The sequence below is a fragment of the Trematosphaeria pertusa genome (assembly GCF_010094035.1).
Source record: "Trematosphaeria pertusa strain CBS 122368 unplaced genomic scaffold BU26scaffold_14, whole genome shotgun sequence".
NCBI classification, from domain to species: Eukaryota; Fungi; Ascomycota; class Dothideomycetes; order Pleosporales; family Trematosphaeriaceae; genus Trematosphaeria; species Trematosphaeria pertusa.
The window spans coordinates 352,789-375,852 of record NW_022987225.1 but is presented as its reverse complement, the minus strand read 5'-3'; the positions used below and the strand labels follow the sequence as shown (position 1 = coordinate 375,852).

Genomic DNA, 23,064 nt, shown 5'->3' with positions numbered 1-23,064 from the left:
GCTCGATAGGGCCGGGCTGGCAGGGACGGCGGCGGCTTACCTCGTGCCTGGTGAAGCTGGCTCTGCGACAGGCCTCCGGGCTGCATCATGGCGCCACTCGTCGCGGCGGGCCCGCCCATGGAGGCCGGGAAGCCACCGGCTTGGCCATTGGTGAACTGGGCGTAGGGGAACGGCGGGTTTGATTGCTGTAGCCGGACCTGTGGATCCGCGTACAGCTGTTGTTGCGGGGAATGCGTGGGTGCAGAGGAGGTGGAGAACGGACCGCCAAACGAGGGCGGCAGGTGCTGGGGACTATTGAAAGTTTGGTAATCCATCGCGCGCGCTGCAAATCATTGGGTGCGTCGCACAGCTCGGTTTAGATTGATTGGGGGGATGGGATGATCAAAGAAAGGAATACCGTGCGTGTGATGATAAGGTTGGGGCATGAAGGCTTTTCCGAGTCCCTGCGCGCCATCCCTCATCGCGCGAAACTAAACACCGCGCAGGAAACACCGCGCGCGCCCCGGCCCTCTGCCTGCCCGTCGCCAGCAGCGCAGACGCATCTGCGAAGACCGAAGACCGAAGACTGAAGACTGAAGACTGAAGACTGGAGACTGGAGATTCATATGCATCGCGCCGCGCCCGGGCGACAGGCAGAAACCTGGCCCGTCGCCGTGCTGGATCGCCGTTCCCGCACGCACGCAGCAGCTTTGAGCGAGGGCGCGCCGCACCCCTGTCGCGCTTGGCTCCACTACGGAGAATATGTCAAGCATTGTGGTGGACGAGACGCATCCAGATCCGTACCGCAGCGTCGCGTTCCGGTGGGACAGACGCCGTCTACACTGGTCCTGTCCGAGGCGCCTCTAACCGCACCCGAAGCACTTCTACCGTCCTGCTGCTATCCTATCAAATCGCGCAACAGGGATCTTGTCGTCCTGTCAGGCAACGCAAGAGACAGTACAAAGTCTGTCAAAGGCCAGCGCTCGTCCCGCACTGAAGCCCAAAGCCGTCCACGCATCACGGGCGCCGCGTGAGAAGACGGTAGCGTGGCCCCTGGGCACTGGTACGCTCGACCGAGATTGCCTTCGTGCGCCGTTCTCGCAGGACCGTAAGCGAGCGCCCTTAGCTTCACGAGCGGATGTCGCGGCCTCACCGACTGGCGACTGAACCTCCTCCCCACGCTCGTTTGTGATACCACACTCGTATCCGCTAAGAAGCGGGACAGTATCAGGCCTGCGGGAGTCGCAGAAGTGGCGAGAATGAAAGCCAAATACTGGACCGATCCGGCTTCCATGTGCGCCTACTCCCGAAAGACCTCTTCCCTGGTCGGTGTCTCTTTTCGCCGTAATGCCACAAAGTATGCCTCTTTTGATTCCTAGGGTTCAAGTCAGCCAGTCGTGTACAGATGAAGTTGGGACTCCCTACACTCCTTGATGAGTCCGGCTTCTCCCGATGGACCTTGGTGAACAAGCGCTTCAGCTTAGTCTCGAATGCCTTCTCCTCGGCTCCTTGGTAGAATTTGCAGAGGAGGTGTCCCCCAGTGCGAAGAGTGTCGAAGGAGAAGGTCAAGGCTGCCATACACAGATCCTGCATACATTAGCGACCGTTGTGCCTAGACTCACACTCGAGTCCGCTCACCATGCTACCTGCGTGGTCTTTGAAGGCAATCCCGCTCGTATTCATTAACCTGAAATATGGGTCACTTAAGCTCTTCTTGTAGAAGCCAGTCGTCTGGTCCCAGGGCTCTGACATATCACTTAGGACCACGTCCACTACCCTCCCGTGTCGTTTGTCTCTTTCTCGTAAAGATAGTTTGTCGTCCGATATCTTCGCGGTGTCCTGCTCGGTATGCGGCTGTCCTATTGTTTCTGTTTCGACCCCTTCGAGATGCGCATGCCGCTCGATGTCGATGTAGCCCCGCTCCATCTCCTCCAGATCTTCTTGAGAGAGCCATCCATCTTTCCCTGATAAGACTTGTCTACGAGGCCGGCCCAGCTCGGGGTCCTGGACGTATGCTCTCACGTCGGCTTGGATTGCGGGGGATAGAAAATTGCCTTGAATCGTCGAGACGCCTCTTGGAGGCTGCGCAGGTATAAGATCGATTCCGACTACCCGACCGCCAGGGGAGGTTTTGTTGACGGCGACCTGACTGTGTTAACGGCGAGAGCGAGTCGGAGCTTTCAAGGGGCGCACCTGGGACCAAGAGCCTGGAGCAAAGCCCTGTCTATAGATCAGTCTATATCCTCGCGTAATTGTCGGGTCTTCATACTAGATCAACTATCGTCTGGCCGGGCTTGAATAGCTTGTGCTTCTCATTCAACTGGCATCGATCAACGTATGTTCTGTGACATTGCGCCTGGGCTTCCACACCTCCAGGAGCTTGAATGCGGCGCGACTCTTTAAGCCCTGAACTCTTGCCTCCCTAGCAAAGAAGTCCTTCCCTTGACGCGACTTCCATCTAGTCGAAGAGGAAGAAGAGGCATGACGGATTGAGCTGGCAATCGACGGTTTTCCGGGACGACAGGAGGCGCACTTGATGGCGATGCAAAAGCCTCGAGCAGGTCCATATCTTGACCTAAAGAGCAGACTGTCTGTGAGCTGCTGAAAGACGCGACGAGAAAGCATTTGGGAGGTTGAGGTAAAATCAGACGCGCACCACAGCTCCTTGGAACTTTTGGGAGGTGTGGCTGTGCAATGTGGCGTCCAATGGACAGAGACCACTAAGTATCAATGTTTTCCGTACATTTATTCCCTGCACTGTTGGAATGCCTGATATCCAGAACCGTTCTTAGGCTGAGTCCATGTCTAGTCAAGGTACACGTTCCCCCAAATCAAATTAGTCTAAAGGATCCTTCAGAAAACCTTCAGAAAACCTTCGTGATTCCAGATCATCCTGTGAATCTCCGAAGAAATCCAAGCCCCTCTTCCACATCGGAGTGAAATTATGCGCTCCATATCTCATACTTCAAGCTGGGCTGCCAGGAGGGGCAGGGAGATAGTCCTGCTTGTTGCGCGCTCTGGCCGGCTCGTCTCTTCCCCTGAGGTTCCTCAAGTAGTCCCGAAACTCTCCCTGCCGTTCAACAGCTGCCTTGACGTGGTGCATTTTCACCGAAACTATGCTTTGATCTTGTGCTTCCCCGGGAGGACGACCACGATTCGCTGCAAAGCGTCGCTCTGCGCGTAACTTGACCTCAGCGCTAGCAACAGCGTTCTGCAGCACGTTGCGAAGCTGTCGGCCATTGAGGTCTTGGCAGTTTCCGACCAGGTACTTCACTGCTGCCGGCTCGACCTCAATAGTGCCTGTCTCTTCGAAGCGCTTGACGAACTTTCGCACAATCTTTTCTTTCGTTTCGGCTGATAGGCGGTGATAAGCGATCGGACAGGTAATTCTCGAGATGAACGAGTCGTCGATGTGGCCGGGTCGGTTTGTTGTCAAAAAAAGTACACCCTTGTAGTATTCCATGGTCCTCAGGAAGACAGTCGACAAGCTGTTGCGCCCGAGGTCTCCCTCCTTACGCTGCTCGAGAAACAAATCTGCCTCATCGATCAACAATATGGCGTCCCATTTTGCAGCAAGGTAAAACCATTTTCGAAGATGCGCCTCTACGTCGTAGGCCAATCCAACATCTTGTGCCGTCAGCCCGAGAAGAGGCCGACATGTGTCGTTCGCCACACACTCCACCGTCAATGTTTTTCCAGTACCAGGGGGTCCGTATAGCAGGAATATCTTCCCCTCTCCTTTGCCGGGGATAAAATCCGAGCTGAGGCCAATAGGGTGCTCACCCTTCGGAAGTACAGTGCGCAGAGAGTCCTTGTCGGCATCGGATACCAACACTAACTCCGTTTCAAGCTGGTTTTGTGACGGCATTGGTGCCTCATCACTAATCTTGTCGATCTCAAAGACCATCCATCTCTTTGTCCTTAACCCAAACCCTTCGATTCGGCGGGGTAACAGGACAGAGACTTCCTTGATGCGTCCATACGTCTCACTGTTTGCTGGCTCGAAATCGGTCAGGTAACCGTAGCGGCTACCGCCGCCACCATCCGCAACGGGGGATGGCCGAGGGGGAAAGTCGCCTTCCGCTAGTCCTGCGTATTGCCGATACGCATCTGGATCGACGATGATCTGGCCCTCGTAGCCGCTACGCGGATCATTGTATTCTCGATGCGCGGCTGCGTCCTTGAGGATTGAAAGATATTTCTGGCCGCGCTTTTCCAGTCGCTGTCTGAGAGAGCCTCCGTCAAACTTATCGTAAAGGCGCGAAGGGATAACCTGGAGGTCCTTGAGATGTTTGCAGCCGTCGAACTTGATAATGGCGGCTTCACGTGCCATGCGTTGGAAAGCGGTTCCATCATACTGCACATTCCACAGCTCCAGCTCTAGGCGCTCAGAAGCTTCGTTCGGATCGTTAGCGGTAAAGTCTTTGTCCATATACAGCCAGGCTGCAACGATGCAGGCCGAGAAATTGTCGTCCTCGTCTCCTCGTTTCAGGTTACGAGAATTGCCGCGCCTTCCTGTGGAGGGATACTCCAAGTCGTCTGAAAACGCAGACTGCTGGACGTAGACCTCGGTGCCCGGCTTGAAAAGCAGCCACAAGGTCTCGTATGTGATCATCGGTCTAGGGTCGATGTATATAGATGTCAGCGTAGGAATGGCCTTGACGCGGTACATCGGTGCTAGAAGACGTAGCAATACGGCAAGATCGAAGGCGGTAGCTTCATCGCACGGCTCGGTTGACTTATCCAGGCTCCCGAAGTCCAAATGCGGTCGCATTGCGTCGGCAGTCTTCTCATCCCCGCAATTTCCAATCTCCAATCTTGGATCATTCCCCCCCTCCTCCGGTATCGACTGTAGGTAGGAATCGAAGTATGCTTTCAACTCCGCGTAGCAGTACATCAGCTCTACAAAGGTATCTTCCAACTCCGAGTTGTATTGTTTGTAGTCTCCTCGGTCTGGGTAGTAATCCAGAATCAGCTCCAAAACCCTGATGAGCCTTTTAGAATAAAGTTTTAACACAGGCCAATATCTCTTGCGGAGGAGCGCGTCTCTTCCAAACTCAAAGTCGGCAGGCTCATCTCTCCATGTCTTTGATGTGTTGGAATCCTTCCCTGTCTTATCAATGACATCGGCCTGAACGTAGTATACGAGAACTGCCTTTGACTCCGCGTCGTCGTCAGGGACTGAACCTGGAAGGCCATTGTTGATGCCTTTCCAGGGTGTATCCTTATAGAAGCTGCGGTTAGACTGGCCTTCTTCCTTAACCGTGAGGCAGTACAAGACGTATGGAGTTGAGATTGGTGGATATGGTGAGGCTCTCCCTGGGCTCGGAGAATTTACCGGTGGTGTGGGCGGTTGCTCCTCGTACGCTTCCGTGGTTTCGAAATCTCCGCTGACTTCGTGAATTTCAATGCTTTCGCGCATCTCAATAGATTCTCGCACTCCATTCACTTCGTTGATTTCGCTGGATTCGTATTCTTGAATTTGGACCGGTCTCGATTTATGGAGTCCGTCCAAAAGACTCTCATCCTCGGTCACGTCTCGAATTTGAACACTAGGCAAGGCCTTCTCTCGGCCACCGATGTCCATGGACTCGGCAGGTAGGTCGGTTGCGAAGGATGCATTTGGTTCAAGACTGCCTCTGAAGTCGTGTACGGACGCGAGGACCCTGTATTTGATGAGATTAACAACCCCTTTTTCTCAACGACAGATACCTGACTCACTTGGGATTGTTTGCAATGTGCTCGGATCCCTGCTTGTTGCCGTTACACTCTGGGTCTTCTCCCAAAGCTACCATCGTTTCATAGGAGGTTGGAAAGATCTGAGTAGCACAAGAGCGAGCTGGTAATGGTCGAGTAAAGCAGCGCAACTTCAGAATCACTCTCAGGATTAGATATTAGTTTAAGGGCGTATGTGCCGACGATGGGTTGGTAGGCTACGTCGCTGGGGGCCATTGGTGTGGTAGGCACCAATATTCCAAACATTTACCCTTTTGGGAAGCTGGGTTCACAGCCTCGCCCGCCTGATAGACGGAATGGGGCCATGTTGCATCTGCAAAGGCCCGCCTTGCATCCGTAAGAGCTCTTCGCGTGCATCCTGCTTTTAATGTGCATCATGTCGGTCATACTGAGTTGGCACTTGAATTGGGATGTCGGGCACGGGTGCAGGCTGTGCCATGCGAGGGCGAACCTGTAGGAACCGATAGCGCGTCCCTCAAGGGAGGCAGTGCATCTCGACTCCTGTCTGGTTCGTCTGCTTGTCTAGCGTCTTAGTGGATAGAGGAAGGGGATTGATGTTGATGTGAGGCGAAAGCAACGGTGAAAGCGAAGGCGGAAGTCAGGGTCTGCCAAGACGGTGGCAGCAGGGCTACCAATCGGCGTCACCGCGGAGGATTCCCGCTAGGGTATTCTTTGCAGATGCCAAATGAGCATGCACGACGAGAATTCCACACCGTGAGGGCTTCGCATTTCGTGGCATCGCAGCATCGTTTCTGCCTATTGTAACAAGTCGGAATGCATTTATTGAAACAGCGATCATACATCAGTTCTTCCCTTCTTCGTGGCGGATACCGCGCAACGACTGTGCTGCGCCTGCGGGGGCTGGGAGAGCCTCAAGCTTGATTAGCTGGCCGTCTTCGTCGATAGTGCGAGAGCAGCTGTACTAACTTCTTTCTACACAAAGCTGATTCTGCGCAGGAGCAGCTGAATGGCAGTCGTAGACGTGGCGTTGAGTTGTCAGGCGTCAATTCACGATGGACGTCGGCCGGGCAAGGCTTAGACTGAGCTGTTCGGACGATGCCAGCAACTGCCGCATACAGTCGAGTTGGGGCCTTGAGAATCCGCCCAGTTGCTCGACCAGCTGATATACCATGGGGAATATGGTAGCACTGCAGCCGAAGTCAGGCTTTGGGCAAGATTCATTTGATTTTCGACCGTTCCCTTTTTCCTTACCCATGCCAAGCGGACCTTGTCACTTTCTTTTCCACTTCCGCCGACTTTGAGACGCTAATAGGAGCAGTGACCGAGTGCGATAATGGCTGAACTGGCTCTGGCCGTCACCGGCGTGGCCTTAGCATGGAAGGGTATATTGGACTTCGGGCACCTCGTCACGAAGCTGATAGATGATGATCTCAGGCAGCGAGACGTGTTGGCGATCAAGCTTGAATTGTCCCAATATATGCTGAAAGATTGGGGCCAACATTGGGGAGTGGATCGCTCTGATGGGCGTTTTCACACCTTTGAGACCTCACGGAAGGAGCTGATTATGAAGATAATCTTCCGGCTTCGGGATTCTCGGTGCGACGCAATGAAGAGGCTAAGAGATAGCTATGGGATGCTAGCAGGCGACGAAGAGAACAGCGAGGCGGAAGATCCTGGAAACGGCCTGGCAAGACTTGCGGATCGGGTCAGAGGTGCGGCAAGGAGAGGAAAACACAAAGCTAGATGGCTCATCCACGACCGCGAACTGATGACTGAACTTGTGGACGAAACGATGGACTTACACAAGTGCCTCAACAGTCTGACGTTCTTGTCTATCAACTTTCTCACCAGCAACCTAGCCACTCTTCGCACCGCTCAACCGCTGGAGTCAGGTCTGGCGCGTTTAGAGAGCAGAGTGAAGAGAGAGAACGCCAGCAGTCATCAAGATGCAACGCAACTACGGAAAGCACGTACACCAGAGCTTGGGCGTGGGGTAGATGAGCAAACGCTGGCGGGTTATGCCTCCAATTTGATCGGATCGAGCAGGCAGGCAGACAGCGTTCGAAGGCACATTGATCGCGGGTTCCACTATCATGGCGATGCCCGTGTTCCGGAGACGATAGCTACGTGGTGGGGCGACGCCTCCTCGGGGATTCTGATGATAGAGGTTTCCGACGATGCAGACGACGCCACGTCTACATACGCATGTGTCTTGCTCTACTACCTCGTTGCTTGCCGCAAGTTGATCTACGTATTCGAACCGGAGCCGACGAAGGGTCCGGCGGAGCAACTGCTTGAGATGCTTCGCGCTCTGATACAGGGCTTGGTGTCATTACGAGGCAATCAGCCGCTTGGCAAGATTTCCTTTCCGGCCAGCATCACGGAGATCGAGAGTGGGCGAGTTGAAGCAGAGACAATACAGCGTCTCATCACGCTCGTTCACGACCTTGTTCGAGACATGCTCACGAGCTGCGACCAACCAATTCTGCTTGTTATTGATGGATTGGAGCTTGTCACCCCCAGCGATGACGAGAGCTCTAATCGACTGGTTCGGTCTTTCGTCTCGGGGCTGCGAACGATCTGCGACGCGAATGGTGATGAGCGTCAACACATTCTCAAGATTCTCCTTGGCCACAAGGGCCATGCAACGACGCTGTATGATTGTGTTGGAGACAGGGACGTTGCCGATCTTACGGGCCGCGCAGCTCGAACGACGAGCATGAGGCACGAGCTAGCGGTGTCGCTCCGAGAGTGAGGTTTTAATGGTCTAGGGACATGTTTGCTATGTACCTAGGTAACACTCTGTAGAACATATCACGTATGCAAATTGAACGCAGTAGTAATGACGTTCAGTCGAGCGTCGATATCGATATTTGACTAGGCAATACCAATGCCGAGAGTGATTCGCACGCCTAGTTATCTGCCGGTTGATACCTTCCAGAACGGTCAGGGCTGCTATCAAGCTGCTATCAAGCTGCTATCAGATTTCCGAAAAGGGCACTCCTTACAGCTCGACGGCAGCACCCGAGTTATTATCGCCTTAGGCCTCGGTCATTCGAACACTCGGTGCTTCTTCCACGGCCGACGGCTCTACCCCACCTCAAGGGATGCTTGGACGACCCTGTTTACCATCGCTTGCATGTTTCGCGGTGGCGTCAATCGCGTTTGGGAGCCGAAGCTGGCCAGCCGCGGGAACGTTCCGTGCGGCGCTGCATTTTCCGCACCGCGAAGGGCCTCGTAGCACAAGGTCTCGATATAAGAGTTCCAGCCCTTGCGCACGGCCAGTGTTCTGAAGCTCGAGCGAGGGAGAAGATGACTAGCAAAGAAGCTGACTGTGCGGGAGTGACTGTCCAGCCTCGTGACGCCGATCAGCGGCTCTGGGGCACGACATCGGTCTGACTGCCAGGCTGTCAAGAGCCTGGTCTGGGCCGATCACGACAGCCATGCCAGATGAGCGCTGTGCTCCAGTGGCGCCTTGCAAATGAGCAGGCGTACGTACGCGCTGCGATGCGGAGGAAGTCGCTGAGTGTGATTCGTACCCGAGTGAAACCATCGTGAATTCAGGCATGCTTCGGGACGCACCTGCGCAGTCGCACTTCCCTCTTGGCTGGAGTCGCAGCCGCCATGCGCCCCCATAAACACTGCTCCGGCCGGGTTGGCGCGAGAAGTCGGAGTCGTCAAAGGGCTTAAGAAGTCAGGTCAGCGCCGCCACCGAGCTCTGAAAGCGGCCAGTTGTCGGTCCTGCGCTAAAACCCTTTTCCTCTCTGCCGACCGCACCCTCCAGAAGCTCCACGCACATTCACCGCAACCTCGCACCTCGCCCAATTCGCCGTGACGCACCCTCTGCCAGCGCCCTTTCACTGTATTCTTATCGAACCCCTTGGATGGCACGTTCAATCACAAACGCAGACGCAGACGCAGACGCCGCGATCGCTTCCTTTTCACTGTCGGCCACCTACCCACCCCCATAACGCTTGCGCAGAAACAACCACCGATGAACCCGTTACCGCGCCCGAAGCCCTCGTCTCTCTTTCCTTAGCCGTGTAACTGCTCAAGCTGCGCGCGGCTTGCTGCTTTTGACGTTTTCCTTTCGTTCTTGGCGCGTCGCTTGTCACGATGAGCACCTCGAAAACTTCGGAACAGCGCCCGGCGGCCATGACGGCGCTGAGCTCAGGACCCGGAAAGGGCGAAAAGGCACGTCGCAGACTCATACCAGATATCAAGAAGCCAATTGACGTTATCGCTGCAGATCCCGGGCCTGGAGTCTGCCGGTGAGGCCGGCCTCGACCGTGTCCGCGACTTCTTTCAGCAACCGGTCGTCGCTTCCTTCATTGCCGGCGGCATAGCTGGCGCCGTGTCGCGTACCGTCGTATCGCCGCTCGAACGTCTCAAAATCCTCTTCCAGGTCCAGAGTGTTGGTCGCAATGAGTACAAGATGTCCGTGCCGAAGGCGCTCGCGAAGATGTGGAGGGATGAAGGATGGAGGGGCTTCATGGCTGGGAACGGCACGAACTGCATAAGAATTGTGCCTTACTCGGCCGTGCAGTTCGGAGCATACAACATGTACAAGAGGGTAAGTGAATCGTTTTGTTTGCGGGGTCGGCTGCCACCGCCAACTGCTGGGTTTCTCTCTTCATGGTTATTTGGTTTTGAGGTTGCTTTCACTCGGGGGTTTGGGTTTGGGTCTCGGAGGCTGGAATCGTTTGGGGTACGGAGACTGGCAGGTGATAGAGGGTGGCGGGAGATAGTGCTTGGGCGGAGGACTAGACGTCAAATCCGGCAACCCGAGGTCAGTCCAGGCGCTGGATTTCGTGGTGCTGACACGTCCGCAGTTCTTTGAGAGCGAGCCCGGCGGCCAGTTGGGGCCCTACCAGCGTCTCTTCTGCGGTGGGCTCGCCGGCATCACCTCCGTTACTACCACGTACCCGCTTGATATCGTCCGAACCCGCTTGTCGATACAATCCGCATCGTTCGAATCGCTGAAGAGGGAAGCTGGTCAGAAGCTTCCGGGAATGTGGGGCATCCTGGTCGCTATGTACAAGAACGAGGGAGGATTCCTTGCGCTCTATCGTGGCATTCTCCCAACTGTCGCCGGAGTAGCCCCATACGTCGGTCTCAACTTCATGGTCTACGAGATGGCCCGCACGAAATTCACTCCCGAAGGCCAAAAAGATCCCACTGCGATCGGCAAGCTAGGAGCGGGCGCGGTGTCTGGAGCCATCGCGCAGACTTGCACATACCCATTCGATGTTCTTCGACGCAGATTCCAGGTCAATACCATGACCGGCATGGGCTATCAGTACAACGGCATCAGCGACGCTATCCGCATGATTATTAAGACGGAGGGAATCAGGGGCATGTACAAAGGGATCGTTCCGAATCTTCTGAAAGTGGCGCCTAGCATGGCCAGCAGCTGGCTCAGCTTCGAGCTCACTCGAGACTTCGTCATGGGCAAGCGGAGGACGCAATTCCTATAGATATAGGGTGCCGGATTGTATATCACACACTTTCATATGTCTTGCATTGGGTCGGACACTGGGGGGCTGCATGGGAGTCCCTAAACATGATACAGCGACGGCGTTAGGCCTTTCTCTAGCTTTCTCCGGCACAGTGAGGCAGCAGTCACAATCAAAGTCTTCAATATTCAATAGGCCCCGAATGCATTCAGGATAAGACATTATGTTGCCCTACTCACAGATGTAAAGCAAGCCGAAGGAGTTCAGGATCTTCCATACAGATAAAGTATTTTGACTGTAAAACTCGAATATCCCCGGGATGTTCGCTCTCATGGTGTGGAATTCTCTGGATATATTGACGCACGTAACAGCCGCCCTGGAGGCCTTCGCAGGTGGGTACAATGGCACCCATGTTAGCTTAGACGAGTTTCTTATTATCTGTGCGGCAAGCCCCTTAAATCCGGAGAATGTTTTACCGCAAGAGGTTGGGTAGGAAGACTGATTATGATCGACTGGCGTTCATTACATTATGGCGGGTATAAACAAAAAGCGAGTGACCTAGTAACTGAACGCCGAGGGTATCATCAGAAACCTGTCAAAAAAAGACACAAGTACAGAAAGCCAAGTTCCTCCGACCGAGACCAGTTCTGCAGTTACCAACGTATTCGTATCCACCGTCGTGATCATTTTGTAGAAGGACACAGATATAAAGAACAGAATACAAGGGAATCATCCTCCTCCGCCGAATTGAGCGCATCCTTGTGGTGTAGAAATCTCCGGATATAACGACGCATGTAACAGCCACCGTGGAGGCCTTCGGGGGTGCATACTCCGGCCAATTCTCTACCGCAAGAGGCCTCTTCTTAATATTGCGCTACGATGCGCATTTACATGTTCTCGATGATGTTCGAGTTGATAGCGCTCTGGAAGCCGGGGTTGTTGATTCCGTACTCGTGCGCCGCGCCATCGGCGTTGTACTTGGACGGCCCTTCGCCCGCCTTGTCCGCCTCTGCCAATTGCGACTGCACCGTTTGGTTCTGCGCAGGGAGGAAGATTACTTTACTGTTTGCCGTCTTGGCCATGCTCTGCATAGCTTCGAGGTACCGGATCTGCATGGCGGGCGCAGAGCTCAAGATATCGGCAGCTTGCCGCATCAACTTGGCGGACTCAACCTCGGCGCGCGCAGCAATGACCTTGGCCTCACCCGTCCTCTTCGATTGGGCGGCCATGGAGAGCGAATCCTGGAGCTCCTGGGAGAAGATGATGTCCTTGATGAGCATGGATTCGACTTCGACGCCCCAGCCCGCGGCGGTCTCCTCGATGATTTCGCGGATAGATTGAGCGATTTCCTCGCGGCGCTCGATGACATCCTGTAGGACGCGAGCGCCAATTACATGCCGCAGGGTGGTTTGGGTGCGCTCGACCAGCGCTTGGCGGATGTTGGAGATGCCGAAAGCGGCCGTGTGCGGGGAGGTGATGCGATAGTAGATCACGGAGGTAAGGTGGAGGGAGACATTGTCCTTAGTCATGCAGACTTGCTTAGGGACCTCTGCGCTCGTCGTTAGCTATCAAATGTGGAGGAGTGGTTGGGGAGCTACGCACCAACAATCTGGATCTTGACATCGACCTGAATGAGGTTCTCGGACAGCGGATTGACCTTGACAAGACCGGGATCCACAGCCCTCGCGAAGCGTCCGAACTTGGTGACGAGGCCTACATTGCCCTGGCTGACGTTCTTATATGGGTTCGGGCAGACGATGCAGCAGGGGATAGCTCCCATCGTACCAATGCAATCTCCTAGCGTGTTGATCATGGCTCCGTACCAGCCATGACCGTCGCCCTGATCGTCATCCGGCTTGATAACGCGCGCATAGCTAGGCTGAAGGTCCTCGCGCCTCGGCGGCTGGACCTTGACAATGGGGTCGCCGCGGCCGCGGGTAGACCCGGCGCCATTGACAGGAGCCTTTCCAGTGTCGCTCATGTTGGCAGTGGAAGCAGTAGTATTGATAGTTGAAGTATCAGCGAGAATGGGTCGAGTGGAAGACGACGATTCAGCGACGGCGGCGGGATTGTGGTGGGAACGTTGAGCGGTGGTGTGGTCGTGGAATGAAACCATTGTTGTCTGGGGAGCGGTGTTTGTACTTTATAGCCTACGTAACGAGAGCGGGGGAACTGTAGCTATCCCTGCGCCAGCCTGCCGCCTGCCGAGCAAGGGCTCCCAATTGCCAGGGCTTGGACGCTTGGGGCACCGATGTTCCGCAGTCGAAGGGGGCTGTGCTTTGTGTTCTCCTCACCTTCGAGACCACGACGACCGGTAAGGATTCCAAATCGCTGGGCGATCCGCGGTAGTACAGGTTACTCGCTGATGGTCGACGAAACGGCTTCAACTCGCGAAGAGCTTCATCGCGCGACTTTAATTTCTCGGGACACCACGTCGTTGCCGGAGACGCTCCACGGGCACAGCGGAGAACATCTTTCGATTCCCATGCACTACCTCGGGTCCCTCGATCATTCCATGCGCCACGTGGATCAGCAGTGCCCACAGGTCAAGGCGCCAGTTCCGGCTAAGACGGCCGCAGAAGCGAGGCCCTAGCCGTTGTGTGGGCCCATCGGTCACTATCTCGTGATGCCTATGATGTATAGACTCTCTGCAAGGCAGAATTACTGCTCGTATTCCCGCATCGCAGCACACCATCGCCTCGATTCCTCGACGTCAAGAGTTTGGCTTATCGGCAGTCTAGTCTACTGAGCAACGGTCGGGTTAGTGCCAGCCTTGCACGCGCCACACTCCCTGATCGAGATGACCTCAGCCCTATGTGTGGCGAGTGCGCGCAGCGATGGATACGGAGAGTGAGAACGAGGCTGGTGGGTGTGTTGGTGGGTTTCTACGCCCTAAGGCATCGACGTTCGGCGCTCTTGGTCTTGGTCTTGTGGAAGAGCCATAGCATAGGAGGCCTAAGGCGCAACCTTGGTGGGCCGCGTTGATGATGGTCCACTATCTAGCACAGTTCTTCCTCGACGCGGACTAGGGCCGAATCCCGATCTGGAAATGCGCGGGATATACGACAGTGCCGACTTCCCTGGTATAGTACCCCATCATCACCAATCGCACAGAACCCCTTCCTCTCCTTTCTCATTATCCCTCACTGCTGCGCCTTTGCGTGCGAATCCTGCAGAAGTATGGAGACATCTCAGTCGCATTCGCCGGATCGAGTCCACCGGTGAGGATTCACGCGCACGTGAGGGATATTTGCCGTCAGCGCCGAGGAGATGCACTGCCCGCAAAGATGCGAGCAGTGCCGTATGGCAGGTGCTCTGCTTAGTATTCAGCAATCCCTCGCACTCGCCGTATTCGCGCGAGTTAGTTCAACCCGCGCGCTTAGTTGCCCACATTGCGGCACGGGCTTCCGGGACCACACTGCCCTGCATATCCACATTTACGCCGGAAATGTGTCCATTCGGTAACCCGGATATAGGACCGTGGCTCGAACTACTAAACTATAAGGCACGCTTTCTGATGTGGCTTCGCCTGTGGATGGATCGTCGGGGTGTCCCTCGCCTAGGGATGAGCCTTCTCGGTGTCTGTTACGCCGCCCTCAGGGGCCACACCTAGCACACCAAGCCAAGGCAGACTCTTTGCTCTCGTGCGTGCAATGAGAATGGCTCCTTTAATGCATTCGCCAACCCGCGGGCTTCCTTCCATAACGGCACGGAATCACAAGAGCAGCGCCGCCGTAACGTGATACAGAGTCGCCCTAATCTCGCAGCAAAGCGAAGGACATCTGGAACATTGTTCCCTTCTTTAAAGGGGGTGGATACAATCGTTTGTGCACGGGCATATGCTTTCCACCCCTTAATGCGAACACAACATACCCCGAGTTCTAACTTTACCTAACTGTGAACCGAAACCACAGACACTGCCCCGTGCAGAGCAACCTTGGGCGGAGGAACTCTACTCTGCAGACCAACCTACCCAACGCCCGACGCTTCATCCTCCGTCTCTTGCAGAGCCCCCCGATAACGAGCACTTATCCCGTTGGGCGCTGTCTTCACTGCGGTTGTTAGACGCATCATCGCTGGATATATCATCCTCCTTGCATCCACATTATCCACTGAAGGACGCCAGGATGTCGTTTACCAAGCTTCCTACGAACTGCAAGCTGCACTGTTGAGGCCCTGTGCCTCATCCTCATTCTCTTTCAAACTACGCCGATAAGTCCTCGCCGTCCCGTTGGATGTCATGCTCGCTCAGCGCTGTGTCTCCTGTAGGAGAACCGCAAGGCATAATCGCCCGCTGATCCACCGTAAGAGTATTGCCCCTCCTGCGGTAGGGAGTTCTCCGGATCTAAAGGCCTGCCGTACAAGTAAGATTGGCTCAGCGAATTACACGTCCTATTGTACGCACCCGCGAAGGCCTCCAGGGTAGCTGTTACGCACGTCGTTCTATCCGGCGAGTTCCACACCGTGAGCGCGCCCTTCATTTCCCTGCCAGAATCCTTCACTGACCGGTTCAAGGGCCCACTTTATCCAGCTAGATCTAGAATTAAGGAGCGGAGCAGGCTATAAACGCGAGGAAAGGAACCAGATTCAATGCTTGAACCGACGGCCTTTGGGGGCTGGTCCAATTCTTGCTGCGCAAACATTATGGGAATTGCAAAATTCCATGCGAACCCATCCTGCGCGTCCATGTCCTATCTCAGATTACCCCAAACCCACGGTTTCTCGTGGTCGGGCCTCGTGATTGCTTCCACTACTCTCGTATTGAACTTGTGCTTGCGGTCCGGTGCGTTGGCCTTGTAGCGCTCGGCATCGCAATTCTCTACAAACAGAGTCACAAAGGTGACTGCTCTCATCTGCCCCAGCCGATAGGCCCTCTTCATCGCCTGCTCTTCCCATTCCTTCTTCCACCAGCGCGCACACAGGATGGTGGCGTTTGCGCAAACTACATTCAGCCCAATGCCACCCGCCGCATGGGACATTAGGAGCACTTTGCTCCCATCCGCCTGGGCGAAATCGGACAAAATGGCATCACGCTTCTCAGGGCTCTCGCCGCCGTCGTATCGCAGGCACTCAACCAGGTCGTACATATTACCAAAAGGCAATCTGGACAATATCCAAAAAGGAGACACTCTTGTCGAAGACAATGACGGAGCAAGCCGGATCCAGGTCCTGTTGCTTGTTGTAGACATCTATGAGCGCGGTTATGGGAGAGGAGCGCCATGAGTCGTTCGTCTTTAGAGTTTCACGCCATGCTGTCCAGCGCTCCATATCTTCGGGCTCATAAAGAACATCTTGCTTCTCGGCATTGGTATCTGTATCCCGATTCGCGTTCAGGTATCGAATGAACTCCATGAGCTCGACCAATTTAGGGTGACTGGCATGCTGAAGTGCGTGAACAAGGCTTTTGAACGGAGGGACCTGCTTCGTCTGGTGGTTGTCACGGCCACGGATGCCATCCGAGGCAGCGATGCGCATCGCCGTGTTATATTTCTCGAAGGCTTCATTCGAGGCCGCTACCTCGTGGAAGTCAAGACTGAAGTTGAACGTGTGTGTCTTGAGGGGCGGTATGTCGATGGTGGACTCGGGCCATCTCACGATCAAAGCATTCAAGATCTGGATAAAGCGCAGAAACCGTTGCCCTGTTGGTGGCTTGGACCGCCCTTGGTGTTCCGGTTTGGAGTGCTAAGCAGGTGCAGCATCTTCTTCTTCGACCGGATTGGGTGGCCTTGGAGGAACTGAAGAAAGGCGAACACGTCCGGCTGGAAGGAGACTGCAGGACAGTCAACTGCGAGTAGCTTCCGTCGAACGAGGATTCCGACGCTGTATGGTGTAGCGGGGTATACTTCGTGGTGCAATGCGCAGCGTATTCGGCACGTATTATCAATCGGGCTGCCGGGCAGCATGAGGCATCGCAATTCGAATACGGCCTCAAACGGGAGCGAGCGGGCATTCTTCACGGCGTTCACATCGTCCAGGATTAGATATGGGCTCTTGACGCCGTCGTGCCAGTAGAAGATTTCCGAGAAGATGGAGACATCGGGCCGCTCGGGGATCAAACCACACTTTTTCTTTACGTCGTCCACACTGTGGACGAACTTTAAGGTTTTACGACACTGCGACATTACAAAGGCGTACGAGGTGATGATGACGCCGTAGTTGAGCAATGTCGTAGGCGGGATTGTGGGATCTCGCACCACCAAGAGGCGAATTGCTCCCTATATGGCAGATTCGATCAGCGTCCAAAGAAGCGCATACGAGGGAACCAAGAGCGAGAACGAACCGGTACGAAGAACTTGTTGAACTCTCCTAGCCGCTGGTTCACACAACTGGACGACACCACCACAATCGAGAAACGATGGACTGTAGGGGCAGCCTTCACTGCAGCCATCATGCTAATCAGGGTTTTGCCCAGGCCTGGCGGATCTGCGACGAGTAAGGCCTTGTGCGGACCCTCATGGCTCTTCTCCACCATACCCAGCGCCCTGTATTGATGCTCTTTTGGGGTTATGGTGAGGTGGGGGCATGGCATCGGGAAGCTGGGTTTGGGGCGGCCATGGAACTTGAGCTGCGGAACAATTAGTATCATATAAGCTCTTGATCGGCGTCCGGACTCACGATGTAGGGCGCGAGACCGTTGAGCCATTTCGCCGTGCCAGGTGATATCCGGTCACCTTCTTCGTCGTCATCATCGCCCATATACACGTCGCCATCACCGTCGTCAGCGCCTTGGTCTTTGTATTCGTCATCGTCCCCCTCCTTGTCGCTGACGAAAAGGGGTTGCTCTTGGCTTTGGGCATCTTGGAAATCGTCGTGGGGCTGCACAAAGCCGAATTCGGCTACGTGGCTGGTGGAGAGCACGCCGCCGATGGAGAGTGCCACTCGGCGGTCCTGTCGGACACGGAAAGTGAGTGATTCCACGATGTCCAAGGCTCGCTGCAGGCGCTCTCCGCTCGCAGAAGTGATGATGTTGGGATACGATGAGGCGTCAATGCCGCGATGGGGCGTCAAGGCGTCGGTGCGGTCGGATTCAAAGTGTTGGTGCGATGTGAAGATGGAAGAGTACGTCGGCGGGTGTTGCAGTCGTCGTTCTTCTTTCTCACCTCCCTGGCCAGAAATGGTGGCGAGGAATGGCCGGCCGACGGATTTCTCTCACTCGACCCAACTTGCGGCGGGATTCTTCCAGATGATGCGACCTCTCGCGGTAGAGAATTCTCCAGATCAAGGGCTCGCTATACAGATGAGATTGCTCGTACAGTTGACTATCTGTGCAATTGTACGCACCTGCGAAGGCCTCCAGGGTGGCTGTTACGCGCGTCGTTCTATCAGGAGATTTCCACACTGTGAGAGGAAGGTTAGGGAGAATGATGCGTCTTGTCCCTCTCCACCAGATGAAATCATCAACGCCATAAAAAAGAATAATAGACAGCAGGGCGATAAATAGACCAACGGTTCAAGCATTGAATCTAATTCCCTTTCTCTTGTTTATAGCCTACCTAAGTCTTACTCCTTAATTCTAGATGCAGCTAGATAAGGTGAGCGCTTTAACTGGTTAGTAAAAACTCCTAGCAGGGAAATGAAGAGCGATAGTCTTAAACTTAAGAGTTACTTTATGTTTTTGGCCGTTACACTGACATAGTTGCAGTGTACAAAGACAAGACTCTTCTGGAGAGAAGGTATAAAGGAGTTTACACTAGCAGAGCGTGCAAATAAAGTTAGCTCTTACTAGAAACCTTCTTGGGCTAAGCTTATCGCTAGATACAAGTAGTATAAGAAGGAAAATCTGGACGCCGTCTAAGAGATAAAGAAGCGCTGCAAGACAAAAATTACACAATACTACTATACGCTATAAGGAGAAGATTGCTGCCGCTACTGCGGGATATTGAGGCGTCTGGTTGAGGGCTGTCCGCGGCGTGGTATGTAGGTGGATGCGACAGAGACGGCTGGTCAGAGACGCCTTCCTGAAGCTCTTCAGGATTCTCTCCATAGACCTTCAGCCACCGGGCATTACATAATAATAGCTTTAGTAACTAACAGGTCTAGACTCTTAGATGTGTGAAGAAACCCCGAAACCACTCCGATCCTATCGACAGCCCTGACCCCCTGGGACCCTATCTCCATCTCCTGCCCTTCAGTCTCTCCCTCTTCCACCGCCCCACACATCGGCGAGCCATACATGAGTCACAGTGTAGGACCTACTCTACTACTAGCACACGATACGTACGTCTGTCTCATCGCGAGCGGACCCGCAACTACGAACCCTCCAAGCCTTCTACCTTTTCTCCATCGACCAAAAACATCCTACTAAGAACCCGAATCATTGACGTCAAAGTATTCTATGATCTGCGAAAAAGATCCGAACTTCGGTGCCGGGTTTGCTCCGCGATATGATGTCTTGGGCGTTGGAGCTCATGATGGCTTGCGGTTCCGCATTTCTCCACGTCAGACGAAAAAGGGCCGGGAGAAAGTGAAGAAGGGGCAGGTATAGCGACTACGGGAGCGTTGAGTCAGAGTCCCTTCGTGTCAAGCGGATGTGTCGAAGTGTTTGTTCGGCGTTCCCGGTGAGTCTGACTTTGCCTCCCGCGCGAGCACCAACCAGCATGGGGGCGGGGTGGCGAACTGAATTTCCAGCGACGTCACGACGTCACTGACTGCTGAGCAGAGCATAGGAACGAAGGTAAGAAAGCTGTCTTCATAATGTTGTGTATTGAAGGGAGATACTATTAATACAACCCATGACGCAGTTTGCCTATCCCGATCCCATATCATCAAACCCCTGAGTGAACATCATGTGGTATCTTCTAAATATGCCAAGTAGTGAGAGTTCCGAAAGAAGTATGCCAAACCAGGAAAAAGTTCCAAAACTCCATTCCCAATCGTAGAATGGTGAGAGCTTAGCTCCTTCCATGCACCATAGCATCCGACAACTGACTCCCACCTCTTATGCAACCACACAGGAATCCCAATCTATGCAGCCGTCTTGAGAGAAACCAGTAGACATCCTCCTGTCTATCAAAACAGCATAACACTCCGAAATCTATACTTCTCCAGCGATGACACTCCCACTACCCACACTGCCACCCATATCCCAATAATTCCTCCCACTCCCCGCACTCCGCTTGCTCTTCTTCGTGCTCTGACTTGCACAGCTCGAGCTACTCTTAAGCACCTGGTTCCTTAGGCTCGGCTGATGCTGGAAGTACACCGATCTGCGTCTCCCCTCTCTTGCAGCAGGTGACGTAGGAAGTGTGCTGCGGTCCGTGGTCCTACCGACCAAAGGGTGGTGCTGTCGGATAATTGCTGCTCGTCTCGCCGAGGCGCCTTCGTTGTCTGTTGACGCAGGAGCGCTGGAACTCCTTCTTGTAGTGCAAGATATGCTGCTACGTCGGGAAGTGAAGCGTTGCACGAGAAAATTGAACACCATTTTGACGTCGAGTTCGCGCTCCCAGTATTCTTGCTCGCGGGCTAGCTCGTCAGAGGCATTTAGAGCCGGGCCCGGCGGAGTGCGAAAAGAGTCCAAGGGGTCGACTTCGGGTTCTTCTTCGATGCCCCAGAGGGATGCTTCGCTGTATGTATTTGACGAGTATTGAGCGGGAAAGGTAGGTGCGAATTGAGCTGAACTGGGCGCGGGTGCGGAGGGCCCTGATGCAGTGGTAGCCGAGGGAGAGAAGTCGGTCATGATGGTCGTGCTGGATCGTGATGTCGGCAGCCCGGCGTATTCTGGAGCCTCTTGCGTGAGACGGTAGGTTGAGAAAGCACCGGGGTGTTCAGAGAGCTGGTGTACAAGTATGCCAAGCTCTCGAGCTACGCGCTCTAGGAGTCTGTGCTGCCAGCCGTGGTCTGCGAGAGTACTGTCATCCAGGTCCTGCAGAGCGGTACCCATTGAAGGTCTAGGATCCAACGCTTTCGGTGTGGTCGATAGGGCTTCTTCTGGTAGCGCTTCCCCGAAGATGACAGAAAGCGTGTCCTCGTCGATACCCATCAAATCGCGAATGACCCTCCTCGTTAACCGCTGCCAGAAGGAAAGGTTTTCCGTGCTGTCGTCCGATGATTCGCTTTGACCGTCAGATACAGATCTAGCGGCCTGCGATAGTGTGCTCTTGGTGTCCTGATGCGCACTGTCCGTCCGACTTCGCGCAGCGCTCACCATGCTCATTCTCCGCCGGCGCCTGGTTTCTCTTTCGATCTCTTCAAGCAACGCTTTGCTCTGCTCCAGCCGCCACTTCTCTATTCTCTGCCGCCGATCCTGCTCATGATTCAGCTCTTCTGCCTCTTCCAGCGCATCGAGGCGTCGCTGTACGCTGGAGCGCCGCCGGGCCTGCCGTCTCCGCGGGGTCTGTCGCTCAAACTGCCACATCTGCTCCTGCAACGTTGCATTTGGTTGGAAGGTGCCGAGGCCATCATGAGTAGGCAGTACCGTATCCCCGCTCTGCTGTAACCTGCTGGACGGACCAGCATACTCGGAAGGTTCGTGGAATGCGTGCAGCCCGTCGTCCAGACTGTCCAATTCCTCTCCTTCTTCTGTCCCTTGGCACGTTATGTCGTCATCGTCTTGTTCCGAGCGTGCTGCGGTGTCGAGGGATCCGAAGTCGCTGAAGCGCGACAGGCCAGCTGTGCGCGGAGTTCGTTCGGTCGAGGTAGTGTGCGTACGAGCGGTAGTAGAAGGCGCGACAGGAGAAAAGAGGACCCATTCCTGCGACTCCTCGAGGGGCCGCTTGCGCTGCGGGGAGGTCGTTCCGACTTCGGCCGGGGGGTCTGAGGCATGGTAGGAAAGCTGTCGCGAGGACTGGGGGCGGTGCTGCTGGCGGAAAGCCATGATGTAGCGCGTTTATGGAGTAGAGCAGAGGAGCAATGCTCCAAGAGACGGTGCGCTGAACAAGGCGGGCGCAAGGGAGGGCTGCGGGCGCGGGGATCAGATCAAGGAACGCGGTGACACGGGGAACCGGCGTCGGCTCGTCTGGGCGGAACTCTACGCGCGCGCAATTATCGACCGGACGAGCTCATGCTTCACTGCGAGCTCAGCGTAGGCGGCGGCGGCGTGTGGGCGTGGCCTCGAGCGCTGGGGCGGGTGATGGCTATGTACCTCGCGAAATGGCCTATGTCATGAGGCGCTAGGCGAGTTTCAGACGTTTGGGTCACAAGGGGCGCAACGCGCGGAAACAAAGGTGGGACAGCGTGGAAGAGCGAGCGAGCTGCAGAAACACTGCGCCGGCGGTCGGAGGGTATATGGGGTGGAAATGACGAGCTGAGCCTGGCATGGGGCTCACATAGAAGGCAGTGCCACGCTGGGATGTTGGGACGTTGCACGCCGTGCGGCCCTGATAAGCTCAGATAGGGAGCTTTGTCACGCAGCCGTCAGACGCTTAGACCATGAACTGCATTGCTCGGGAAGACTCGCCATTTTTCTCCCTGATGATGAGATGAGCCAGCGATGATTCAATCATGTCAAACCCCGAGACAAGCCCGCTCCCCTGTCCTCGTTTTCTAACCGCCCCGTCGTCTAACTTGCCGCATGCGCCGGCATACGGCAGCGACAAGTCAGTGCCCGTAGGTACTCCATCAGCCCACGGATGATTCATAGTGCAAGTCGAGAACTTTTCCTTCATCCTCCATCATACCGCTAGAACAAGAGTCATCGCAAGCAAAACGCAAAGCGCCACGCTGAACCGTACGTGGCATCGACGTAGGCCATGCCTCCTTGTCACTGCACCGTTATTACAGCCAGTCCAGCCGCGAGTTGGCAGGACTGGCCGAATCCGGAAACTTGATATCACCACTCGCGGGACGCGGGATGCATCTCAGCCCTTGCCTAAAGCAGCCTAGCATTTCAGCTCCTGTCGTGAAACACCTGGGCACCTCATCAGGCAATCAAAGGACAGGTGTCGAAAAAATCAATATGTTCTAGTACTAGGTATCTCGTAAAGCCCACCGCTCC

At 54.9% G+C, this 23,064-nt stretch overlaps 9 protein-coding genes across 9 annotated transcripts; 2 read left to right on the top strand and 7 right to left on the bottom strand.

The window, feature by feature from the left end:
* Nucleotides 1–1,279: 1,279 nt before the first annotated feature.
* On the bottom strand, nt 1,280–2,604 carry BU26DRAFT_434677 (FtsJ-domain-containing protein; the record flags this gene model as incomplete). Its single annotated transcript, XM_033824085.1, has 6 exons — nt 1,280–1,354; nt 1,405–1,566; nt 1,618–2,124; nt 2,173–2,199; nt 2,249–2,299; nt 2,350–2,604. The coding sequence occupies 6 exons, from the start codon at nt 2,602–2,604 to the stop codon at nt 1,280–1,282; spliced, it is 1,077 nt and encodes a 358-aa protein (XP_033679668.1).
* A 46-nt stretch (nt 2,605–2,650) lies between these two features.
* On the bottom strand, nt 2,651–6,272 carry BU26DRAFT_608221 (uncharacterized protein). The gene is made up of 2 exons (XM_033835824.1): nt 5,701–6,272; nt 2,651–5,645 (listed from the first exon to the last, which is right to left on the bottom strand). Exons 1-2 carry the CDS (start codon nt 5,772–5,774, stop codon nt 2,945–2,947), a joined length of 2,775 nt encoding a protein of 924 aa, XP_033679667.1. The 5' UTR covers nt 5,775–6,272; the 3' UTR covers nt 2,651–2,944.
* Nucleotides 6,273–6,579: 307 nt separating this feature from the next.
* Nucleotides 6,580–8,523, top strand: BU26DRAFT_522464 (uncharacterized protein). The gene is made up of 2 exons (XM_033829792.1): nt 6,580–6,620; nt 6,673–8,523. The coding sequence occupies exon 2, from the start codon at nt 7,010–7,012 to the stop codon at nt 8,429–8,431; it is 1,422 nt and encodes a 473-aa protein (XP_033679666.1). The 5' UTR covers nt 6,580–6,620; nt 6,673–7,009; the 3' UTR covers nt 8,432–8,523.
* A 777-nt stretch (nt 8,524–9,300) lies between these two features.
* Nucleotides 9,301–11,153, top strand: BU26DRAFT_533365 (mitochondrial carrier; the record flags this gene model as incomplete). Its single annotated transcript, XM_033831152.1, has 3 exons — nt 9,301–9,330; nt 9,926–10,249; nt 10,509–11,153. The coding sequence occupies 3 exons, from the start codon at nt 9,301–9,303 to the stop codon at nt 11,151–11,153; spliced, it is 999 nt and encodes a 332-aa protein (XP_033679665.1).
* An 866-nt stretch (nt 11,154–12,019) lies between these two features.
* Nucleotides 12,020–13,113, bottom strand: BU26DRAFT_533364 (stomatin family protein-like protein; the record flags this gene model as incomplete). The annotated part of the gene is made up of 2 exons (XM_033831151.1): nt 12,020–12,681; nt 12,735–13,113. 2 exons carry the CDS (start codon nt 13,111–13,113, stop codon nt 12,020–12,022), a joined length of 1,041 nt encoding a protein of 346 aa, XP_033679664.1.
* A 2,710-nt stretch (nt 13,114–15,823) lies between these two features.
* Nucleotides 15,824–16,219, bottom strand: BU26DRAFT_508665 (uncharacterized protein; the record flags this gene model as incomplete). Its single annotated transcript, XM_033827101.1, has 1 exon — nt 15,824–16,219. One exon carries the CDS (start codon nt 16,217–16,219, stop codon nt 15,824–15,826), a length of 396 nt encoding a protein of 131 aa, XP_033679663.1.
* BU26DRAFT_522460 (uncharacterized protein) lies at nt 15,906–16,855 on the bottom strand. Its single transcript, XM_033829791.1, has one exon. It carries the CDS (start codon nt 16,605–16,607, stop codon nt 16,221–16,223), a length of 387 nt encoding a protein of 128 aa, XP_033679662.1. The 5' UTR covers nt 16,608–16,855; the 3' UTR covers nt 15,906–16,220.
* BU26DRAFT_579233 (uncharacterized protein) lies at nt 16,530–19,307 on the bottom strand (the record flags this gene model as incomplete). The annotated part of the gene is made up of 5 exons (XM_033834445.1): nt 16,530–17,347; nt 17,413–17,697; nt 17,748–18,236; nt 18,765–18,822; nt 19,165–19,307. 5 exons carry the CDS (start codon nt 19,305–19,307, stop codon nt 16,739–16,741), a joined length of 1,584 nt encoding a protein of 527 aa, XP_033679661.1. The 3' UTR covers nt 16,530–16,738.
* A 507-nt stretch (nt 19,308–19,814) lies between these two features.
* Nucleotides 19,815–22,372, bottom strand: BU26DRAFT_522458 (uncharacterized protein). Its single transcript, XM_033829790.1, has one exon. It carries the CDS (start codon nt 21,943–21,945, stop codon nt 20,167–20,169), a length of 1,779 nt encoding a protein of 592 aa, XP_033679660.1. The 5' UTR covers nt 21,946–22,372; the 3' UTR covers nt 19,815–20,166.
* Between the last annotated feature and the right edge of the window lie 692 nt (nt 22,373–23,064).

Excerpts from the sequence above, each read along its gene's own strand:
- BU26DRAFT_608221 (XM_033835824.1), bottom strand. The coding sequence starts at position 5,774 with ATGGTAGCTTTGGGAGAAGACCCAGAGTGTAACGGCAACAAGCAGGGA. Across the intron at positions 5,646-5,700 it reads CACATTGCAAACAATCCCAA|GGTCCTCGCGTCCGTACACG; the intron begins GTGAGTCAGGTA and ends CATCAAATACAG.
- BU26DRAFT_522464 (XM_033829792.1), top strand. The coding sequence starts at position 7,010 with ATGGCTGAACTGGCTCTGGCCGTCACCGGCGTGGCCTTAGCATGGAAG.
- BU26DRAFT_522460 (XM_033829791.1), bottom strand. The coding sequence starts at position 16,607 with ATGCGCATCGCTGCCTCGGATGGCATCCGTGGCCGTGACAACCACCAG.
- BU26DRAFT_522458 (XM_033829790.1), bottom strand. The coding sequence starts at position 21,945 with ATGGCTTTCCGCCAGCAGCACCGCCCCCAGTCCTCGCGACAGCTTTCC.